The 22,971-nt window shown below is 38.6% G+C and overlaps 1 protein-coding gene across 1 annotated transcript; it reads right to left on the bottom strand.

Moving 5' to 3' along the window:
* Positions 1-2,737: 2,737 nt before the first annotated feature.
* Il17f (interleukin 17F) lies at positions 2,738-12,221 on the bottom strand. The gene is made up of 3 exons (XM_005318853.2): positions 12,123-12,221; positions 4,086-4,306; positions 2,738-2,975 (listed from the first exon to the last, which is right to left on the bottom strand). The coding sequence occupies exons 1-3, from the start codon at positions 12,219-12,221 to the stop codon at positions 2,738-2,740; spliced, it is 558 nt and encodes a 185-aa protein (XP_005318910.2).
* Positions 12,222-22,971: the final 10,750 nt, after the last annotated feature.

Below are 22,971 nucleotides of genomic sequence, written 5' to 3'. Positions count from 1 at the left end.
CCACCAACCCTCAGCACAAACAGGGAAGTCAAGCTGTGCTCAGGGGCCCAGGCTCCAAGACTCCATGTATTTGGAAATGTGGAGGTACTTCTGTACCTTCTCCAAGGGTCTCCCTAGAACATGTAGAACAATATCCAAAAAGGGTTCTTATTGGACACACTATATCATTGTTGCAAAATCAACATGAAAAATCATGAACTTGGAGTCGGTGAATCTATTTCTGCCACAAACTACTTCAGTGAACTTAAACAAGTCTCTTAATTCTTTAGGTCACATTTGCAACTGGGAAAGACAAAGTGCTATATAGGAGTTCATCTGGCTCTAACAAGGTGAATCTATCATTAGAGAGAATCTGCCTTCTCTCCAATCGTTAATGGCTTTCAGATTTCTAATCCCTTTTGTTCATCATCACCAAAGTTACCTATGTGAGATACAGCTATGATCTTGTACCTCCTGTAACGGAGCTTACAAAACTACCCACAAGGGGCCCAGTTGCCTACAGCTCTTTGTCTACAGCTGTGCTCACTCATGCATTCATTATTCATTAAGGAAATATTTGTTGTGTATTCCCCACTGACCCCACGTCAACACTATCTCGGGCACATGAAACTACTCACTTTTCTCCTAACATTAGGCTTTCTTATACCTCTGACCTTTGCAGGTGCTCCTTCCTTTGCATGGAAAGCCTTTCCCTTATTTTCCTCCAAACCATTTCATATTCAATTCCTTTCTGACATTTCCCAGCAAACTGTCATCCTAATATTTTATATCTGATCATAGTATTTAGTACTCTGCTTTGAAATCACATAGGTACATATGTAATCATATAATATCTTGACACTCAGAAGTGTAATTATTTTTTCTCCCTGCAGTCCTTCATTTCTATACTTGAACTGATATCCAAGGGCTTTTTATGTATATGACTTGGGGTAGGGCAATTTCTGCAAAATGAGCAGAGAAAGGAAAATTCTCTGCACAGATTTAAACATCAAAATGGACTTGTGAGATTCATAGCAAACTCTGTGTTGGGGTGTGGGTGGCAGATGTTTGTTGGGGATTGAACCAGGGCCTCATGCATGTTAGACAAGGGCTCTACCACTAAACTATGTCCCCAGCCAACCACAGTAAGCTTTTGATAGCCAAGCGAGAAAGATTTTTTAAGTTTCAAGAGCTTGAAAGTTTTAAATACAAAAGTCAGTATTTACATCTTAAGCAAAAGATTCTGGAATAAATAAGTGAGGTGTTAGCCTCTCTAACCACTCCCTTTCCCCTACCCTCAACAGACTGAATAAAAGAATAAGGAATGGGAGCCAGGCACCTGCTACCTGCCAATCTCAAGTCAAGTCCCAGGTGGGAGTGAAGACAGATATTTCACTTCCTCCCTGGAACCTGGAAGGCAGCAATGATGCAGGTGTGCTTTCAGCCAGTGGCATGTTGGCAGTAAAGGAGAAAAAGTTGTATGCTGTATCCAGGCAAAGGAGGCATAAAAGGGTCTCTAAGTTTCCCCAGGGAGGCATGGAGACTGGAATACAGATATGCGTGTGCCCCACAAGAAACACAAGAAATGGATAAAAGGGCTGGGGCTGTAGCTCACTTGCCTAGCATATGTGAGGCACTGGGTTCAATCCTTAGGACTACATAAAAATAAATAAAATAAAAACATTCTGTCCATCTATTACCACAAAAAAAAATTTTTTAAAAAGAAAGAAAAATGGATGAAGGACAATGGTTGAATCCAAAGGACCAGAAGTCACAATGAGAAGGGTGCAAAATGACCACATGGCCCTAATGACTAGGAGTTCTGTGAATGGTTGCTGCCTACACTGCCCCCTTCCATAGACATTTCTTGCTTTACCTTGTATCTCCAGTGGCTAGCATAGAGGCTGATAAATGTTTGCTCTGTAAAATAATATAATAGGAATGGTGAAGCAGTAAAGTGTTACTATGAATCTGGGTACTATTTGCACCATTTTCCTTAATTCTCCATGTCAACAACCCTCAAGAACCACCAATAATAAAATAACTCTAACACCAGTACTCTGAAGAGGAAATATGACAAACAAATGATATGAATAGCGAATTTCAAACCCTTGAGGGCTATACCATCTGTGAGTACAAACAGAGACTAGACATAAACACCTCAAATATTTTTAAATAATATTTTATTATATTAGTCCTGCATATATTAATTTTTATGCCAACATTTTATATAATCAATAGGTCATAAATATATGGACAATTCCCTTGCAAATATAAATATTTAGCAGTTCAAACCAACCTCATGAACATGTAGCTATTGCTTCCTACAGACATGCGCCAGATCCTTGTCCCCATCCTTACCAACCCATCACACCCTACAAAGTCCCTCCCACACTCTCATTATAAATACATTTTCTACATTTCCAACTAGAGGAAACAGAGGCCTCTTTCCCCCAAAGAGATCCCAGGGAATGGCACTGGATCAAGGCAACTGTGTGACTAGGAGGTGGTCATTATATGACGTAAAGAGAGTGGGCCAAGGACTCCTTAAATTTCTTCCATCCATTGTTTGGGGGTCAAGACATTGGAACATGTCAGGACTATGTCATGATTCTAAAACACCCAGAAAGTTAACTCTACATTTAATACAGAGCTTTGAGAATTCCATGCAGACCTCAGTAAGAGCCCTAAGAAGTGAAGAAAATTGGGGATCAGACAGGACTTCAATAGCTTCCTCAGAAGAGTTGATGTACAACTCTCAGGCCACGTGGTGGACGATGGGAGTGACACAGGTGCAACCAACAGTCACCCGCACTTTCTCCAGCCGGAAGGAATGAGAGCAGTCCTGAGGCTCCCTTCGAAGGACCAGGATCTCTTGCTGGATGGCAACCGAGTTCATGGAGTTATCTTCCTGACCCTGGGCATTGATGCAGCCCAAGTGTCTGCACTGGGCCTCTGCAATCTCAGAGGGGAACCGGTGGGGGTCCCTGGTGATGCTGCAAGAGTAACAAGCCAAAGTGAAATGGTGAGACCAGAGAAAGGAAGATGGACCATGGATAAGAGCCCGTAGCAGTGGGCTTTCACCTACAGGGGAGCAGCTCTGAGAAACACAGGTCCTGGAGCCAGGCAGCCTGAATTCATATGCCACCCTTGGGCAGTTAACTCCCTAAACCTGTTTACTCAATAATAAAATGATGATTCTCCCAAATCATTCTCTGGTGGGATTGTGGAGAACATTCAGCGATACAAATGCATATACAATACACCCCTACAATATTAGCATTCAATTAATGGTAGATCTTTGAGTTCATTTTTATTTGCATTATTATGATGATGATCATTGTTTATCCTTTACCTAGAGATTGAATATCACTACTAGATTTCCCAATATACAATCTATAAAGCCTGCTACTTGGAGGAAAAGCAAAGCCTTATGTCTGAATCCAGGGTCTTCTGCTAGTTTTTCTCTCAATAGTCCCTTCTGCCTGGAGGTATGAAGTCAGCAATCAGCCAGTTTGCCAAGGTACATTCTCCTCTTGTGAGGGGGATCTATGCTACGATTCCCAAAAACCTGAAACCTGTTTTCATGCTCATTTTTGGAGAGTAGTGGTGGTGCTTTGTGTTCCCAGGACCTATATCTTAGGACAAAACCACAAGACTATCACCAAAGGTCCCCACATCCACTTTCCAAAATGGCCTTTCTCCCCAACTCTTCCTTCATACCCATGCCTTGAGGACAATGTCAAATTTGAGTGGCTCTCCCCTAACTGACTTTTCTGGTTCCCATTTATCTTCATTTAAAGGATCCTTTCTTCCTACACAAAAAGTTTGTAAATTCCAACCTGGAACTGGATGAATCAAAAAAAGGCAGAAAGTCAAGGAAAAAGTGCAAGCAATATATTACCACCTTCAACCACAGAGGTAGACCTAACCCAAAACAGCAAGAAAAATTGGAGCTCCCAAGGAAAGTAGAACTTCTGTTGTTCAGACTGAATATGAGGGCTTTTTTTCTTCCATTTGTACATATTACAAATTTTCTACTTTATGATTAAAATAAATAACCATGTTTTCAAAAGGATGCAAAGATCTCTCTCCTGTGCACTTACTTGTAATCCCATGGGGAGATGGAGCGGTTCTGAAAGTCATGTGAAATGGCAATGCCCTGGTTTTGATTGAGGATGCGAATGTCAACCTTCACACTGTTGTCCTCCAGAGGAGGGCAGTTCCCAGGCTTCTGGAGGACAGGAGCCATTGCTTTGGGGTTTTTTCTAGCTGCTGCTTCCCTCAGAAAGGCAAACCCCAACATCAATAGCAGCAGACACTTGACCTGGAACATACAGAAGATTGCAGTTGGTTGGACTCTTGTGTCACTTGCAGGCATGAGACAATGCATGATCTACATGAACCAAGCTTTCTTGGTCCCTTAGTGAGATCAGGGCTTCTCTCTAGACCCCAAGTCTTCACCTGGAAATTGGAACAGTCATACTTGAAGATATTTGGGTGCCAAACAGAAAAGTAATCTCATTAGCCTAGCACTTGAAGCCCTGCATAGTTCAAAACCTTGTAAGCAGGGAGACAAAGAGATGTAAAGTCTGGGACTATGTTTAAATCTTGTCTTGGCTTCCCTATTAAGCCCCTGGTTTCTCCAGTTCCCAAATGTATGATAATACTCAGTTTATATGATTTATGTGAAGCCCATATATGTCTGTTAGACAAAAACACAGGCTTTAAAAATGACCACTTTTGTTTTTATTTCCAACCTCAGATCCCTCAAATACTCACAAAATCCTTCCTCCCAACCATCTGTCCTCTTAAAATTCACTGTCCCACCTCTATCTGTTGAATAATATCCTTCCATCAAGGCCCCACTCAGTTGTGGCTTAATTAGATGTTTACCATTATTAAATAATAATTTTACCATTCATCACTCTAGCAGCATTTTTATATTATCTAGAAATGTAGTATTTGTGTTCATGTAATATGTACACCCCTTAGATTATAACTCCCTGTATGATAATGGGCATAGTACAGGTGTTCCATAAATACTCTTTGAATAAATGAAGGAGTGGATGAGCAAATGAACAGAATTACACATTTAAATTAAACAATATGGTTATGCTTGATGCATTAAGAAAAACATTATGCAAAACCAACTATAGCAAAGTTCCAATTATCTGTGCTAATTGAAAGAAGCAGGGACGTTAATGATGCACAACAACAGAGAATATGGAAACTATTTCTCTTTTGCTCTGGAATGTATATTTTATACTATCAGCGATGTATCAGTTTATCTGGCATCATTGGAACACAGAGAAAAAAAGCATTCTGTGAAAACCAAACTAAAAGGAGAGCTAAAAATCTGACCATCTGGACAGCTTCCCTTTGGCATGACCATGATTTGTTCATCTGAACATCCCCACTGACCCTTATAGGGAATGGACAAGGTCTAAAATAATGCACAAGAAGAGTTAAACCTAGTTGCTTTCATTCTCTGGGCCCAATGTTGTTCAGGTTCACACTTTTCAGGTACAGCAAGTAATTAGACAGGTTGGTTTGAAAGTCTCTCTTATTCTTTTGCAGATGCTGAAGGCAAACAATGAAAAGAGTAAACCAAAAGTTCATGAACCAACTAGTTGTACTGAGGTAGCTGGTACTAAAAATAATTGAAAGCAAGGTGATCAGTAGTCACCTATTCTTGTTCCCCACAATCATTCACTCATTCAACAACTCTCTCTTAACTCTATGCTGTGGTGGCTCTAGAGTCAAATGTCCGGAGTCCATACAGGACTCTTATGACTGTGACTCAGTTTCCTCCACCAGAAAATATTAAGATCGTGGGCTGAAGTTGTGGCTCAGTGATAGAGCGCTTGCCTAGCATGCGTGAGGCACTGGGTTTGATCCCCAGCACCACATAAAAATAAACAAATAAAATAAAGGTATTGTATCCATCTACAACTTAAAAAAATAGAAAATATTAAGATCAAGTGCAATGGTCAATCAAAATGAGTTCTACCAGCACATGGTAAGTATTTGATATGGGTAGCAATAGTCAATACTGAGCTAATCCTACACAGTGGAATTTACTTTGTGCACCTCCTATCCTGACAAAGTGCTGTGAAGTTTTTTAAAAAAAGGATTCCAATTTATATCAAAAGGTCCTTAGATAGCTCCCCTAAAGTTAAGAAATTTTAGGTTTTTTAGTAAATTCCCTCTTTGAGTTTTCTCTTTCTCCTTGTGTACCATATTCACTGAATCACTTCTATTTTCATGATCAAGGCTGAAAGTAACTATACCTTAGGTTTATGTGATTTAGTAATAATAACCATGCTTCTAACAAGTCATTATTATTTTTACTTAAGAATTCTTATAGAATTTTAGGAAACATACTTTCACATCTCTTTAAATACTGGACATTAACAACTATGTTGTGAGTTACATAGCTAATATTAATTATCCCAATTAGGTGAAAGAGTTACATCTAAGAAGCAATAAATACCTTGATTGGATTCACCAGCCTTATTGGTGCCAGAGAGACTCCAACCTACATGTCAGTGGTTAGAGCTATTGCCATTGAAGGTCATTATTACCAACATTGATCTTAGCTTTGTCTCACTAGAGGATCCAAGCATTTTAAACAATGTGAAAGCTATATTAGAATTGCATAAGTTTTATAGACCACATGGCTCTTTATCAGGAAATCAGATGATGTCTGCAAATCACTCTGATTAGCTCCATAAAGCTATAGATTTAGTTGTAGATTTATGCAATACAGAGCAGAAACACTGATAAGGCTGTTGCTGGTTTTTATTTTGTTTTTGTTTTTCCAATACTAGGGACTGAACCTAGGACCTCAAGTGTTCTGTCAGTGAGCTATATCTGCAGGCCTTTTTTTTTTTTTTTTTTTTTTTGGTACTAGGGGTTGAATGGGGGGGGCACTTAACCACTGAACTACATCCCTATTCCTTTTTATTTTTTATTTTGAGACAGAACCTCACTGTATTGCCCATAGTGGTCTCAAATTTGTTCAGCCTACTGAATAGCTGGGCGCAAAGGCCTGTACCACAGCACACAGCTGTTGTTCATTCTTAGCAATAAAACAAAGAGCACTTCTTCCCAGAAAAGTTCAGAGCACTTTATAAACTTGAATTTCTATTGTCACTTACAAAACAGGTAAATAAATATCACTCTCATTCTGTAGAATGAGAATGCTCCTGCTGAAGGTGGGCAGTAACAGGACATGTCCATCCTCAGCCTGCCTTGGCACCTCACTCTAGCCCAGCAGAGAGCCCATCTGAATTTTCCCCAGTCTCATCTACAGTTTATACCCACCCCATGTAGGAATGCCCTACAGAAGCTGGCCAGCTAGTAGGTCCATGAGAATTTGTGCTTGCCAAATCTTTCAACATCTAGTCCAACTCCAAAGCCTCTTGCACTGTCACGTTTCTTGCTAACAATCCATCAGATTTCTTCAAAGAAACCAGAAATAGAAATGGCTTAGGAGAACAAAACTACCTAAAAGATTTTCTTGGACACAGTAGCTTTAAATTTAGCAATCTTGCCTCTGAATCTTTCAGAAAGAAGCATACTGTATTTGGAGCCAGAAAACTTATATTTATGTTTCAGTTCTTGTGAATAAATCATTTCACTGAGCTTTTGTTCATTTACATAATGAAGAAGTAATTCCCATCTATTTAGAGTCTTGGGTTAATAATAATAATACCAATTAACATTTATTGAATGCTTTCTCTATCTTTACTATTGCATGATACAAACTATCCAAAAGCTAAGCATGCAAAGATCTTCCACCACAAAGTATAGATTCATTTACTCTCAATGATATCAGCTAATCCACACACACAAAAAAATGCTATAAGGTAAATGCCATTATTATTCCACTGTACAGTTAAGAAAATTAAAGCATAAAGAGGCTAACTAACTAACCTAAAATGCCACATTTATCCAGCAGGGGAGTGGGTCTGACTGACTCCAAACCCTCTAGATACTGCATTTTCCCACATTTCTTGTAATCTCTAAAATAATACACAAATATAAAATAAAAGTGTTATCATTGCCATATGCCATGAACCTTTTATGAAATCCAACCTCTTTTAAGTTGCACAGCTTTTAAAAGGAGAATAAAAGAGGGATTATCTAGGCCAATAACATGGTGCCTGATTTCCTAAGCCTTATTTTCATGTACTTCCATATTAAATTCTTCCCAGGCCTTATCTGGCTAATGTCAGGCATTGGCAGGAGTCCAGACACAAGGGAAGGGGATATATTTCCATCACCTTAACCTCCCTCTGACTATCAGAGGAACAAGACAATGGAAAAAAACAATCTGCTATCAGAAACACAGGAAATTTCTGTCCTCCAGGAGCTGTCCAAAATTCATCACTGGGTGTTTCATTTCTCCTCCAGGATGCTCCTGTGCTCTTGGGAGGATCACAAAACCACCCAGCTTCCTTGGGTAAAATATACGTACATGTCCCCTAAAGAACTGGCTAAGCTCCCCCCATGAGATAAGAGTTTTAGGCCAACCTAACTCTATCATGAGTGATCACCAGAGACCATGCCTGTCATCTGTGTACCAAGGACTGCACATGCTAATGTGACCAGGGCAACCTGGTAGCTGATTATTAAAAAGAAAATGTATAGATAACACCCACCATCACCCAGTTGCTAACAGCCTCCAGGGGAGGGGAAGGAGCACACTTTCCAACACAAGCAATCACCCCCTGGACAGCTGTCTTCTTGACTTTTGGTCACTCTCACCTTTCAGTCAGGAAGGCATGAGAAGAAAGGAAACCTAAAATCTACAAAGGGGCAAGACACTCCCACTGCCTTGGGCACCAGCTCTGGACCCTCTCTTTTCTGGAGGAGTCTCTCTCTCTCTCTCTCTCTCTCTCTCTCTCTCTCTCTCTCTCTCTCTCTCTCTCTCTCTCTCTCTCTCTCTCTCTCTCTCTCATTCCTTAATAAAACATATTGTCTTCCCTCAGCATTTCTTGGGTGTTTGATCTTCAACACCAGGAGAACAAAGACCTGATTCTGATTTTCAAGACCAGTTTCACTAACACCACTGGGGCTAAAATCATCAGGCAAGAAGTTATGTTTTACACCCCACTATAAGTTTTCTAATTATTATTTTCTTTCTCTCCACCAAGGAAGAATCAAAATTAAAGTCAGCTTTGAAGAAGAAAAAGAAGGAGGAGGAGGAGGAGGAGGAATTTTTTAAAGACTCTAATGAAGGCTAACTCTAGAAATGTGCTTTTCTGAAATCCTAGGAATACTTACCCTTAAGCTTGAGTTATTGCTACTCACCATGGCTTTATCATGTAGGCTCTTCATTATTTCCCTTCAGTTGCTTGCTTTGTGCAGGAAACAAGTCTGGTCTCCCTGGGTATGCCTGTGTGTGTCAACAGGAGTACCTGTCGGTTTTATAGCAATCACTGTCCTTGTTTTGAATGACCTGCTTACTGTCTTTGAGTTGTGGTTGACCCAGAGATACTGACATTGCTGACAAATGCAGTTTTGTTGTGTTTTTTTTTTTCTATTTCACTTCCTGAAGGGGAACCAAAGGGGACCCTTTACAAAAAGGGATGACGAGAAAGGACTAAATCTTCCTTTTCTTCTACCCCACTTCCACCCCCATTACCCTCAAATTATACTAAAATTCTTAGCTGATTTACTACAGAGATGAGCTACGGTACAAATTACTGTCTTGATCTTCTAGATTATTCCACAAATTGCCAACACCCTCGTCATGCACCCCGTGTTCTACTTTCCAGTCCTGCAATAATCGGAATTAAACAAGAGGACCATCTCTAGCTCCATTTTTTTTGTACAGGAAATCAAAAAAGTGATTTGCATCAGTGAGACTCAGGATCTATATCCCCAGGTAGTTTTGTGGTCTTCCTGAACAAATTCTAATTAACCCTATGATTAGACCCCTACTGGTCCTTAATGGTCATTTTTCATATAACATATAAATGGCTATGCTCTTGGTTATCTCTGATTGATAATCCCTTTTTTTTTTTTACCAAAATGAATTAGCAAGTAGAAGTCTTCAAATGTTCTGATGTGTAATTTTAAATAATGGGCAAAATTTTCATTTGTCCCAGTTCAGTTCAGGTCAACATGTATGAAGCACATGGTACCATAGGAATACACAGACATTTCCAACAAATGGTAACTTACCTTTTTAAAACCTCTGTTAAAATGAGGCAAAATTACACATGCACTTTTCAAAAGGCTGAGCACATTCTAGCATCATGAAGTTATTTTCCACTATTATTAACATGTTTGAATAGGTTTCCTCCATTTTTTGTTAAGAAAAAAATTGTACTAATGTGTTAATATTTCAGCAAAGCACTGCAACGGGTTTAAAAGGCAGACACACTATAAGAGGCTATAAAGTAACAAATAAGTTTTATACAATTAAAATGCTACACAGACTTATGGGATACATTGAATAACTACCACTTCCAAGAAAGGTCAAATTCAGCATTAGCACCTATAATATCTCTGAAAGTAAAACTTTTACTGCTTACTGCTTCAACCTCTCATAATGTATTTTTTAACTTTCTCCTAAATACAATGCTCTCAAACCCAGAAAAGAATGAAGGGTATGAGAAACACAAACACTAGGAACACATAGACAAAATAAGAGCTAGAAATATTGACTAAGACTTGAGATTTTAACTTTGAAGTCATTCACTCAACTGAACCAACCATAAGATTTCTGTTTACTGAATACTATATGAGGAATTTATGAATCATAAAGTTGCCAATATGATTAAAAACTAGCCTATTAAATTTTTTCTCACAAGTTATACTTATAACAAAACTATAATTAAAATATTTACTCATTACACATTCAGGGACAAAACAGGGACATAGGTGTTTGATGGGTTAACACCCACTTTATTGTGCTTATTTATTTCCAAAATGAGCAAACAACACATACCACATCTTTCCAATATTCAAGGTAATGAATAATAACATAAAAGTCTCCAAAGAAAATAACTGGAAATTGCATGCAATACTGCTTTAATTAGGTATTTTCGATATAATAAAACAAATAACATTATACATAATTTTTTTCAATGAACTTCAGTTTGAGAAACTGAACAGCAGAAATCAATCTTAAGATTTGAATCATGGAAAAACTGGTAGTTCTATGAAATCTGGAAAATGCATGAGCCTAACTATACACATAGTCTATCCCTCACCTGGGAAAAAAAAAGCCTTTTATTAATTTTCGGGAATAAGACTGAACACTGGCTAAGATACATCTTGAAACCCAAGAAATGAAGAGAATTCATGGTGCTGGTGGCAGGTAAGAAATAAAACTTTGCATTGACTAACCAACTGCATATTTTATTAAATCACTTGGAATTAAAAAAAATATGAAATGCTTCACTTTGTTTTCTTGGAAATGAATAAGAATCTGGAAACACAAAGTGGGTGCTGACAGACTAGAGTTCACTTCTGGTGTGGAGTTTTAGAAAGTTAGTCCTTGGAGTAAATGGCCCTGCAGCTCTGGCAGCAGATACAAAGGAATGACGCTCTGGAGAGGAGGTAGGGACTCTGTGATCAGTCACTGGGTAGATGAGGGTCCCAGCTGGAGGTGGGATCTTTAATTTTATGTTTTATCCTCCACTGCTCATGCCTCTGTCTTCACAAATGGTAATTTCAGCAACTTGAAATCCTCTCTCCATAGTGTCTCTCCGGGGGAATTCTTGGGGAGCACATATTTTCTCATTCTATCCTTGAATATATTTTAGTTTTTCTTCAGAACTTTCTCATAATGAGTTTCCATGCATAAGAAGATGGTAGATGCTGTTAAACAAGCCAAACAGCCTTCAAGATACGCTTGGCCTCCAAGCTTCTCTGCTTCCGCATAAAGGTAATTTAGAGTTCAAACTGATTCTTCAGGGCTGGGGATGTGGCTCAAGCGGTAGCGCGCTCGCCTGACATGCGTGCGGCCCGGGTTCGATCCTCAGCACCACATACCAACAAAGATGTTGTGTCCGCCGAGAACTAAACAATAAAACATTAAAATTCTCTCTCTCTCTCTCTCTCTCTCTCTCTCTCTCTCTCTCTCTCTCTCTCTCTCTCTCTCTCTTTAAAAAAAAAAAAACTGATTCTTCAAACTGCTGCCTATCAATCTGGTTCTCCAGCTGTTCCAGGAACTTGGTCTGGAACCCACAGTGTGTGCCACTGCTATAGTCTCCTGGCATCTTCCCGGACACATGGTAAAGACAGCACAGGCTGCATGGCCTCTTCTGCCCTCCAGCTGTCAAGTCTTCTTTAGTTAAAGAGAGAGGAAGCTGTCCTTGGCTCCAATGGAAAGACCTCCAAAACTAATCAAAATTCTATGATCATGGGCCTTTCATCCACTTTGCTCCTGTCCATGCCTGTGAGTCTTCTCTGCACCTCTCCTCTGCAGAAGTTTAACTCCTACAAGAAGCTTTCTCGAATCATCTTTCAGGCACTGTTCCTTTCCTCATTGACTCTGAGCTTATATTGCACCTGTTTTGCATTCACTTATGTGTTTTAGAATGGTTTTTTAGGGTCTTCACAGATTTTGGGTAACTTTAGCCCCTCCCCAGTTATGTCTACAGCCTCTCTCTCCAAATATGCATCCCCAATATACAATCTAAATTAAAACAACGCAGATTCAAGAAAAGTCCCCTACTCAGATTAAAGTCTCCAGGCCCATCTTATAGAGAATTTTAAGGCCTCACCATATACTTTCTTTGTACACAGAGAAGCTAGCTTCATTAAAAGCAAGAAGCATGCATTTAGCTTTCAGCTCTGCTTACATCATCCATGCTGCCAAAGCAAGATATGCAAGAGAACCTAAATTTCAGCATGTGGATTGAGTCCCTCACTTTCTTCAGTGGTCCACTCCATACAGAGCTATAGCTCAATGTGCAGAACAATACACCAGCTATCTTGAAGAAGAAACAAATACATCACTTTTAACTAAGAGTACCTAATTCAATCCAAGAAGATTTTATGAATTGTGCAAGAGAACAAAATGATCCCTTATGTAAGAAGGGAGCAACACTGACCTTTATATCCAGTGGTCACAAAGTTTTCTCCCTCTGTGTAAAAAAAATTTAAAAACTATCTTATCGGGATGCCAGACTAGAGAACTAGTAACTGGCCATCACTAAGTTCAAACAGAATCAACAGATCTGTAGCATTAATTCAATTAGTAATAACATGAGATTGTTGTACTGATGGTACACAGTTAGTTTTAGAAATGTAATTTCAAGAGGTTTTTGTCCTCATTTTAAAAAGGTACATTTAATCAAGATATGCTGCAATGTATCTGAAGATCAAGAAATCGAAGTGAGGTGCTGCCCTAATGCAAGACTGAATAGTAGCATGGTGGCAGCAGACTGGAGGCAAGCCATGCAGGCAGTCAAACCGCAGGCTGAATCAAAGATGGTCTGTGCTATGTAACGGCAAAGCATTTGGCAAAACTGTTGCTTGCAATAACTTGAGAAGCAGATCTTAGACCTAATGACTTGTAGCTCTAGAGAAAGAGATTAGAAAACAATGTTGGGAGTAGGATGCTGTTTTCTCTATTTGACCAAGTAATACTAGAAGAGAGAAGCTCAGGAAGGAGTTGATAGTCTACAAACAAAATAGAACGGTAATAAAGAGAGTTCAGAAGTCCATGATTGAAAAATAGGAAGAAAGGAAGGAAGGGAGGGAGGAAGGGAGAGGCTATTCTATTATCCAAAAGTAGAAAATAAGATTGAAAAAAGTTTTGAGGGAGAAATATCTAGTAAAACTTTCAACCAAATCAATTTTCTAAGGATAAGAATAAGAACGAAGTGGGAAGTGAATCCTTTTAATTGGACAAAAAGATAGTTCTTATAACCTACCTTTAAATCAAGATAGGAAAAGTTATAGGAATGAAAAAGCTAAGAAATAGAAATGTTCTGGAAGTTATGCCTCAAAAAAACTGGACTTAAATGAGAAGTTTGCTAGGCTTTTGATAGAGTTTTCAAAATTGATCAGGAACCAAACTTCAGTCCTCTAACATTGAGGAGCAGGAACTGTAAGACCCCCAAGCCAAATATTCACCAACACCATTTCATATGTGGCTAAAGAGATTACTAAGAGGTCAAAAAAAAAAAAAACCTTTTAATCTCCCAAAGAATTGATCTGGGGGGCACAAAGTAAAAGAGGTGATCCACTCCCAGAACCAGAGTGTAATATAGAATATTCCAAGTGTCTGGCTATGAGTTCCCAATAATCCAACCCACCCAGATTTCAAAGTTGCTACAGGTCAAAACTCCGGTGCATTTCCTGCTCTATTTCCAAATAGAAGTATTTGTTGCTATTTTCCTGCTCCTATTCTACCTGCTCAGACCTCATATAATGAATTATACACACCATATAGAAATCCTAGATTTTCTTGAGATATTCTGATTGCATGGGGCTTTGGGGTGCTCTTTCTTAGGGAGGGAGTGAAGATATTATGCATGCAAGGACCAAGAACCAAGGATTTGGTGAAAAGAAAGGTGAATGTCCATAGGCAAAGTTAAGAGCAATAAAATGCCTCTTACTATGTGAGTTGCTTTGGCCCATGAAATGTGAGTGAAAGTGAGTGAAGTAAGTCATTTCCAGGCAGAAGAATGTCGAACCCATGTGTCATTCACCTAACTTCTCTTCTGCCTTGAGCATTATGGAAATATGTGGGGAAATGACAGCAGGGCAAGAAGGTGGAGCCCCTATCCACCTCAGGGTGACTACAATGAGTTATCGCCCTGCTGACCTACATTGTGCATGGCAGCCTGGCCAAGAAATGAGCTCCTGGAGCCAGGGTGGTAGCTTGGTGACAGACCACTTGCCTAGCTGTGCAAGGGTCTGGGTTCCATCCCCAATATCACAAAACAAAACAAGAGCCTCTGGTGTTCTAAGACACTGGGTTTGGGAAATCTCCTTCTGAATTATTTGTTTCTGCAACATGTTGTGGTCTAAACTAACTAGTGGAGACATTAATGGATTTTTCAGTTTTCTGCTTATTTTTAATTTTCATTTGGGATCTGATTTTTCACTAAAACAGACAGTTAACAGCACTAGGTTTAAACAGTATTCAAAAAAATTAAATTTGAAAAATAAACTGAGACTCTCCCCATCTTACTCACTAAAAAAAAAAGCTATATATTTATAACTTATTTTAGTCTGTCTTGTCATCAAATGATATTAAAACACTTATTCCTAATTTTCCTGAACACTGCATATTTATGTTAGAGTCAGGCCCCTCTGAATACACCATCAGAACACTAGGTCACAAGGGCCTCAAAGTATCATGGCTTTTACTCTTGACCTTCAAGCTTTCTGTAGTTCTTTGCTTCCTCAAGCATGAAAAATCTTCCTCTACTTATGTTATTCAAATTAATTAAATGTATGGTTTATTTGTCATTTTAGTCCTTAGTATAGGAATTCTAGGCCCCATTCCCCTTCATAATTCTACCTTTCCAGCCCTGATTAAAGAAAAAAAAATGTGGACCCCTGTGAGAGCATCTGTTACTGAATGCACAAACCTCAAATAATGCCCCTAACTCCTTTTTTTTTTTTTAATGCAAAAGAGTATTTCTAGTTTCAGGATTCTTTGAATATGTTAATTTAGTTTTTCTTGTTTGAGGAGAATATTCAAACCCAATATGTACTTTCTAGAATCTCCACGAATTTACAATTGACAGCAATGTAGTTTTTATTTTTAAATGTAATAACTATTTGTCAGATGAAAATGCTGTGCCAGAGTCTTCATGTGCTGATGTTTATGAGAGTATAAATTATCTGGAACTTAGATTTTAAAAAGAAGAAGAAGGAGGAGGAGGAGGAGGAGGAGAGGAGGGTGGGGGAGGGGAGGAGGGGGAAGGGGAAGGGGGAAGGGGAAGGGGAAGGGGAAGGAGAGGAAGAGGGAAGGGGAGGGAAGGGCTGCCCTCCTTTCCCTCTGTCTGTTCTCTCTGTCTCTCTGAGTACAACTTTTGCTCTTCTAATGAAAACAGTGGTGGGAGCAGAGGGAAAGGGGGAATCAGAGGCAAAAGTTAAGGAAGAAGAAAAGGAGGAAAAAGGGAAAGAGAGTTAGGGAAGGCATTTGCTCACAGTGCTGTGTGAGAATCCTAGGCAATAATAGGGTTTAAGGCACTGGAGAAAATTCCTTGAAAGAGGGATCTCTCAGTTCTGATCTTTGGAGCCTCTTGCATCACAGTTTTATCTCCTTTTTGACAAAAATAGCATTTATGAAACATCCACTCTGTGCTTCTGTGTTGGCCACTGTGCTGGGTAAGAGGAATAAAAATCAAAGAACAATCTGAAAAAGAAGGACCAGGGATGTAGCTTGCCTAGCATGCACAGGCCTAGTGCTTGGTACCCAGTACTGCAAAATAAATAAGTGAAAAATCAAAAAAAAAAAAAAGTGAAAAAGACTAAAAAAATCACCATAAGGGTTTTCTCCACCCAGCAGAGTCCTGAGCTTTATGTCAAATGAGAAAGCGCTTGTGTTTCATTTTTGGAAGTGCACAGAGAGTCCACTTCAGAGTGGAGACAGAGAGGCAATCACTAGAGACATAAAAATATCAAGAACTTGAGTTAGCCGTGGAGAGAGAAGACATAGGGATAGATGCCAGGAACAAACTCCTAGTAGTAGAAATGACCAGGAGACTTTTAAGTCTTGAGTCCAATTGTTTCCATGTCTACATTGTCTTTTCATTCTTTCATGATTCCCAAGGCTGAGGTGCAATTCTTCACATACAAAGCAGGCTTATGATTTCTACAATGGAGCAAAGTGGCATGGGAAGAAGACAAAAGCCTCAGGAAGAGAGAGATGCAGAGAGCTTTGCAATGAGCAAGTAAGAACTACCTGTCATCTCGCAACCTAGGAGGATCTTGCTGCCCAAGCTTTAGGTCCAGAACCAGCAACACCTAGGATATTAGTAAAAATGTGTTCTCAGGTCCCCACTCCACACCTACTAAATCAGACTACATTATCACGAGATGCCTAAATGATTAACATTACACAAAAGTTTGAGATGCACTGCATGAAGGTACATCAGGGAAAATGCTGGACATCCCACAAAATTGCAATGGGATTCATTGGATGCATTACATTTTCCAAAACTGAAATATTGACAATTGAGTATCCCTGAAAGTCTATTCAGCTAAGAAAACAGAAATCTTAAATCTGGAGGTTTCATTTCCTGATAGCTGAGAACCATACCTATTCTCCTATACTATACTCTGGAAGCTTCTTTAGCAAGTGAGTAACAGGAAAGAGGCTGCTGTATGGCTGTGGCCACCCTAGTAACTGCACGTCGGGACACTCAGGGTTCCGTGCAGACTTCCACTTACTCAGCAGCTGGGCTCATTTCCTGCCTTGAAGTGCATGCAATTAGTCAACCTGCTTTGAGCACAATGCCTGGGGAAAGCCCAGCTGAGTGTTGGTGCACACCATCAATTTTTCCTGCTTCCTCCCACCAAAGCTTCTCCACAGCTTGTTTCTGTACAGGCCCCAGGGATTAGCAACTCTTGCCCCTGTACTTCTCCCAGGGCATCTTACTAGTGACCAACAAAGTCTTGAGTGGTGAGTTGGGATGGCAAGTCGAGGCTCAGAAAGATGGCCTTTTGCTCCATTCTTGCCCTTAGATTAAATTACCAATTCCTTCCATGTTGATCTAAATCTCATAGCCCCAACCCAGTTTATTAAAGATCACTTTCCCAAAACTTACATATTAGGCAAACTCAGCTATCAGCTTTTGCTCCACAAAATGTTTTATATTTCTCTGTCCTCACTCTCTCCGGACTGGTTTCTTTTCCCTAGAGTGGCCAGTCAGGGCCACTGGTCTGGCCTGTTCATCTGAGCTCTACCCAAAATCTAGATTTTTCCACAACATCTCTTTTTTCTACTCAAAATCCACTTACTTATGTCTTTCTCTCTTCTAAACTCTCAACTCCCATGACATTTCCTTTGGCACTAACTAGACACAACTTTTCAGTCACCCACTTGAATGGGTATTTTTATGGCTTTGCCTTTTTAAATTTTCAAGTCTTTGTTCCTAACTGCTTTCTGGATCTTAAGCTCTTTGAAGAAAATAACTATGACTTTTGTTTTCTGTTATTCTCACCACGCCTACACCCCTCGCAAATCATTTTATTCATAGCTGGCACTCAGTAAGTATTCACTTGACCTGATTTGATGAAAATACTATTTTTTTTCTTCCACCTAGTTCATTGTTATGTTTGATTCCTAATATATCAGATAAGTTGTCAATAAAATTATTAAAATGGGAATATTTTAGAGAAAACTTGTAGACACAAAATATCATTCCCAAATATTTGTAAGTTTTTCAAAAAGAAGAGGGATTGGACTGACCCCAGAAGGTCACATCAGCTTGATGAGCCTCTGGTAGTGATGCTTCAGGGGGAGTCACACATGGGGGTGGAAATGTGGGGGGGTTCCAGTCTGAACTTCAACTTTAGGATCCCATAGAAACCAAAAGAAAAAAGAATATTATAATTAATCATATTCAGAATCTCAGCCATGGAAGTAGGAGGGTGTGGGTGCATGTGCATGCCCAGGTACATGGTGAAAAGGGGTAATATAGCTCCTGCCCCCAGTTTTTTTCCCTCTCTCTGTGGAAAGGAATTGCAGGATTCCAAATGCAAAAAAGGCTTCCCATAAAAAGTCTAGATTAAAAGGGTGCAGACCAGATCAAAGAGAGAACCTCGAAACACTTCTGAGAAATGTATCACTCCTGCGTGGATGTGACTCAGAACCGTAATTCTCAGGTTGGTCACCTTTGCAGCAGTGGAGGCTTGAGAAGACATGGAGAAGAAAATAGAAGAGGGGAAGCCCTTGAAGAGGAGAAGCAGAGCCTGTGTGCCTTCCCCTTTCTGCCTTCCAGGTTTCATGATACTGGTCTTGGAGGTCAGGATCCGGTCTTCATGGTTCCTCCTATATTGAACATTAAACACCCAAAAAACACCAAGGCAAACTTAGAAAGCAAGTTTTATTTAAGAAAGGGACAGGGACAGACTTATGCAGAGAGGTGGGGCCCAGGGCTGAGTGCCATGAGAGTGGATGTGTCTTGCTCTTTTTTAGACCCCAGAATACTCCACTATCTCTTACTTCTTCAAGACCGTGCCTAAAGGCAAGAAGGAGCAGTATGGGGGTAATCACTTGGGTTGGAAAGTTCGATCCTTGTAGGTGTTAGCAAACCGTGAGCTTGGAGTGTGATCCTGGAGATTGGCTGTTAGCAAACCCAGGGATAACCAGCCATCATCCTCACCCCCGTCATTCATTATTTACACGACTGCCAGGCCTTCCACCCTTTTCCTCAATTTGTTGAGGAATTTGACATGTTGCTGCTACAGGCAAATTGCTTTTTGGCAAAGAAAGCACGTGGGAAGTCACTGCAGTGGGCTCATTTTATAGAATCATTCTCTTAACCTCAGGTTCCCACCATCCTCATCTATTTGACCCCTTATAATTCCCCTCAAGGACTTTGGGCCCCTAAATTCTCTTAGGGTATTTGGGCATGGACTCATTCTGGTTGTTACCAGCTGAAAAGGGGTGATGCCTAGGGGAAGGAAACCCAAAGTTCTTGTTTCCATCAGGAGGGGCATGGAGATTTTAGGGTGTTTAGCAACAGGAAAGTCTATAGGTCCCTGGTGGCAGTTGGTGGGATGACTGGATGAGGTACAAATGGAGTAGGGACCATGCTATGACAACAATAAATAAGACAACAAAACATTATTTTTGCAAACAATTAGCATAAAAGCAATAAGTATTATGAGCTGATCTCTGAAAACCATGAAGATGGCAACTCACTGATGTTCTATTTGGGATCCACATGCCACTGATTTGTGAGTGGAGGTGAGTTAAGTCTTTAGAAACATTGGCAGAGTTGTTAGAAACATACATGACGTTTAGTTTTTACAATGTCACAGGTGTCCCCATAAAATGTAGTTAAGATATGTAATGCCATCTGATTTTTGTAAAATACCTTTCTATTGTCATTACCTTTGTGCATAGAAGAGATCCCTTAATTTCTTTCACTTAGGACTAGATAATCATATGAACAAACACAGATCAAGCTTGCCTATGTAGGAGGTTAGGAAAATTTTCAGATCTCAAATTGACTAAAAGAAGCTTCTGACTCTGATAGTCTTTTCTAATAGTTTTCGGGAACTCCTAAGAATCCTTCTTGTATAGCCTCTGGCTTTACTCACCCTTGGTGGGACTGACACAAGTGCACATCTTAAGTTACATTAAAAGAATCATTATCTTTCCTTGTAAATGCCCAGATTTGGTGTGCTATGGTTATAACTTTACTGTCAGGTGTTTAAGACAAAAATGTTCAAATTGACCCTTGTTCTTATCTACTTATTAAGGGTCAGCTGAGATTCCTCAGGGGATCATTCATGGGAACTTGGGAGAAGCCTCTTAACTTCTTTAGTGTCATTTTCCAGGATAGGCCAGGGTCTTGCTGACCACATGTGGTTTCCTTTGGAAGAATTAGGGATACTTCCCTCTCTGATAACCCTCCTCTTTGCAAGCATTGTGCACTGGTTGGCTTCCTGTTCTTTAGGGTTCCATTGATTCCCCCTATCAGGAGGTCATGAGGCCCAGAGTAATAAAGCCTATAGAGTAGTCCTGTCATTCCCTGGGTTCAACCTGACCTCAAAGGGCAAGAGCCAAATATTGGCTATTTTCCTTGGCCCTTTTATTTTCTTTAATGTAGTCTCCAAATTTTGAGTTTAAACATCTAGTAGGTTAGTTTTACCAATCTTGGAGTAGAAGTATTGGTTTTTAACTTTAATGTTTATAATTTTATAGTTATTTACCCCTTCCATTTGTGTGGGATCAGTATTGGTACTGGAAGTCAGTCTTATATCCTGTCTGTCCTAGGGTGATGGCCATTATCTCAAATTAACTCAGGCTGTTTTACTAGAAGTTGTACTTCTGTAAGGCACTAACAGATGAAGTTATAAAGCTTATCTGGAAAATACAAAGTGAAATTAACAAAAGTAAAAACATATTTAGTTTGTATAATAGCTATGAACCAAGAAGCATAATTTTTATAATCCCAAAACTTTATTTAGTTATATATTGTATTCCCTGTTTATTTTAAGGTAATAGTAATTTTTAAAACAAAAAAAAATCTATCTTTTGGACTTAATTTTAAATGAATTTAAGTAGTGAGCCTAACAAAGAATAAGGTAAGAGACAGAGTTTTAAGTTAGGTGGCCTCCTGAAAAATCTTAGGTAAAATATTTTGTTTTATTTTTTAATATTTCTAGTTATACATGGACACGAAATCTTTACTTTATTTATTTTTTAATGTGGTGCTGAGAATCAAACCCAGCACCTCACAAGCGCTAGGCAAGCACTCTACCACTGAGCCACGACACCAGCCCTAAAGTGTTTTATTTTTGAAACTGAACTTTGCCTCTTTTTAAAATATTATTTTACAAAGCCCTCATTTATTACTCCCTGAGTTTATATGAATATCAGTTAACACAATACAACATTACATCTGAAACATGAATCAAACAAGCTAAGAGAGCTTTTAGCCCCTTTTCTTTGTGGGAGAGTGACAAAAGCTTTTTATGTGCCACATTTTTAGCCTTTAAATAAATTAGGCTTTTCCTGTTACCTTCAAAAATAAATTTAAATTCCTATCCCAGTGTAAAGAATAACACAAAATGTTATATATAAATTATTGATAAGTTATTTTTAATCCAATTTTAAAATATTAAATGACATAAATAAATTTCCAACTAAATTTGCTATTTTATATAAGTCTGAAAGAGACTACTACTACAGAAAACTTTAGTTTGAAAAATACCAGTTTGGTAAAATGTTCTTCTAAACCTATATTTTAAAGACTTGTATATTTGGAGATAAGAATACATCTCATAAACAAAGAAGCCAGTAACAGCACCACAATTATACTAATATTTTCATATTAACCAAGTTTAGCTTTTAAAGAACAATTTGGAATCTTAGTGTAGTGTAATATTCTTAAATAACAGTTGTTGTTCAGCCAGGGTTGTACAAGCCCTAATTCCTTTAAGACTACTTTCTCCTAAATAATAAAACTTAACAAACACAAGTAATTATCTTGATAGGAGCATATTAATGTTTTAAAAAATCCTTGTGACGTAACACATAGAGGATTAAACTGGCTTATATCACCACACTAATATTTTACCTTAGGAAAAAAATCTTAAATAATTTTAACTGATTGTGATAATTATAGCCAACTTAGCCACACACAAACTTTTTGAGATTTACCCTTTGCACACCTTATTTAGACATTCTACAACTTATTTACTTTGCCACACAAAAGACCTTCTCATCCAGAAACATTTTTTTCCTTTCCTTTCTCATTTCAAAATAGAATATATTTCCATAAAGTTTCTTATATCTCTTTTCTAGTTGTTGTTCCCTTTTTAAATTTACATTCTGCAACAATCCTTATAAAATTTCTGAATTTAGGCAAATTATTTCATTTTAAAAGATGAAATACTTTGTTGTTTATAATACTTTAACTGAGACCTTTTGTATTCTTTGTATATAGAATTATACCTGATAGAATTTTAACTATTAGTAAACTTGCTTTTAGTGAAGTCACAGAAACAAAACAATCTTAAATTCTTTTTCCTATTTACCAATTTATGAAAACACACCTAAAGTTTGAAAATACATTACCCTATTTAAGAAACACCCCTAATGTTTAAAAATATATTACCCTATTTAAGGAATTTAAGAAGTCAAGAGTGCTTGATTTTATATTTAGCAGTTGATGTTTTAGCATTTTAACTTTGCAAATTAATCAGATGTCTCTGTAACAAATATATTTATGATGAGTAATCCCATTTATGATAACTTGAATTTACTCATTTTTAACTATAAAGTCAAGAAATCAGATATGTGTAGTAAACAGTATAAGCCAT

Source organism: Ictidomys tridecemlineatus, chromosome 8 (genome assembly GCF_052094955.1).
Source record: "Ictidomys tridecemlineatus isolate mIctTri1 chromosome 8, mIctTri1.hap1, whole genome shotgun sequence".
Taxonomy (NCBI): domain Eukaryota; kingdom Metazoa; phylum Chordata; class Mammalia; order Rodentia; family Sciuridae; genus Ictidomys; species Ictidomys tridecemlineatus.
The sequence above is the reverse complement of the archived record's forward strand: the minus strand, read 5'-3'. Positions and strand labels throughout refer to the sequence as shown.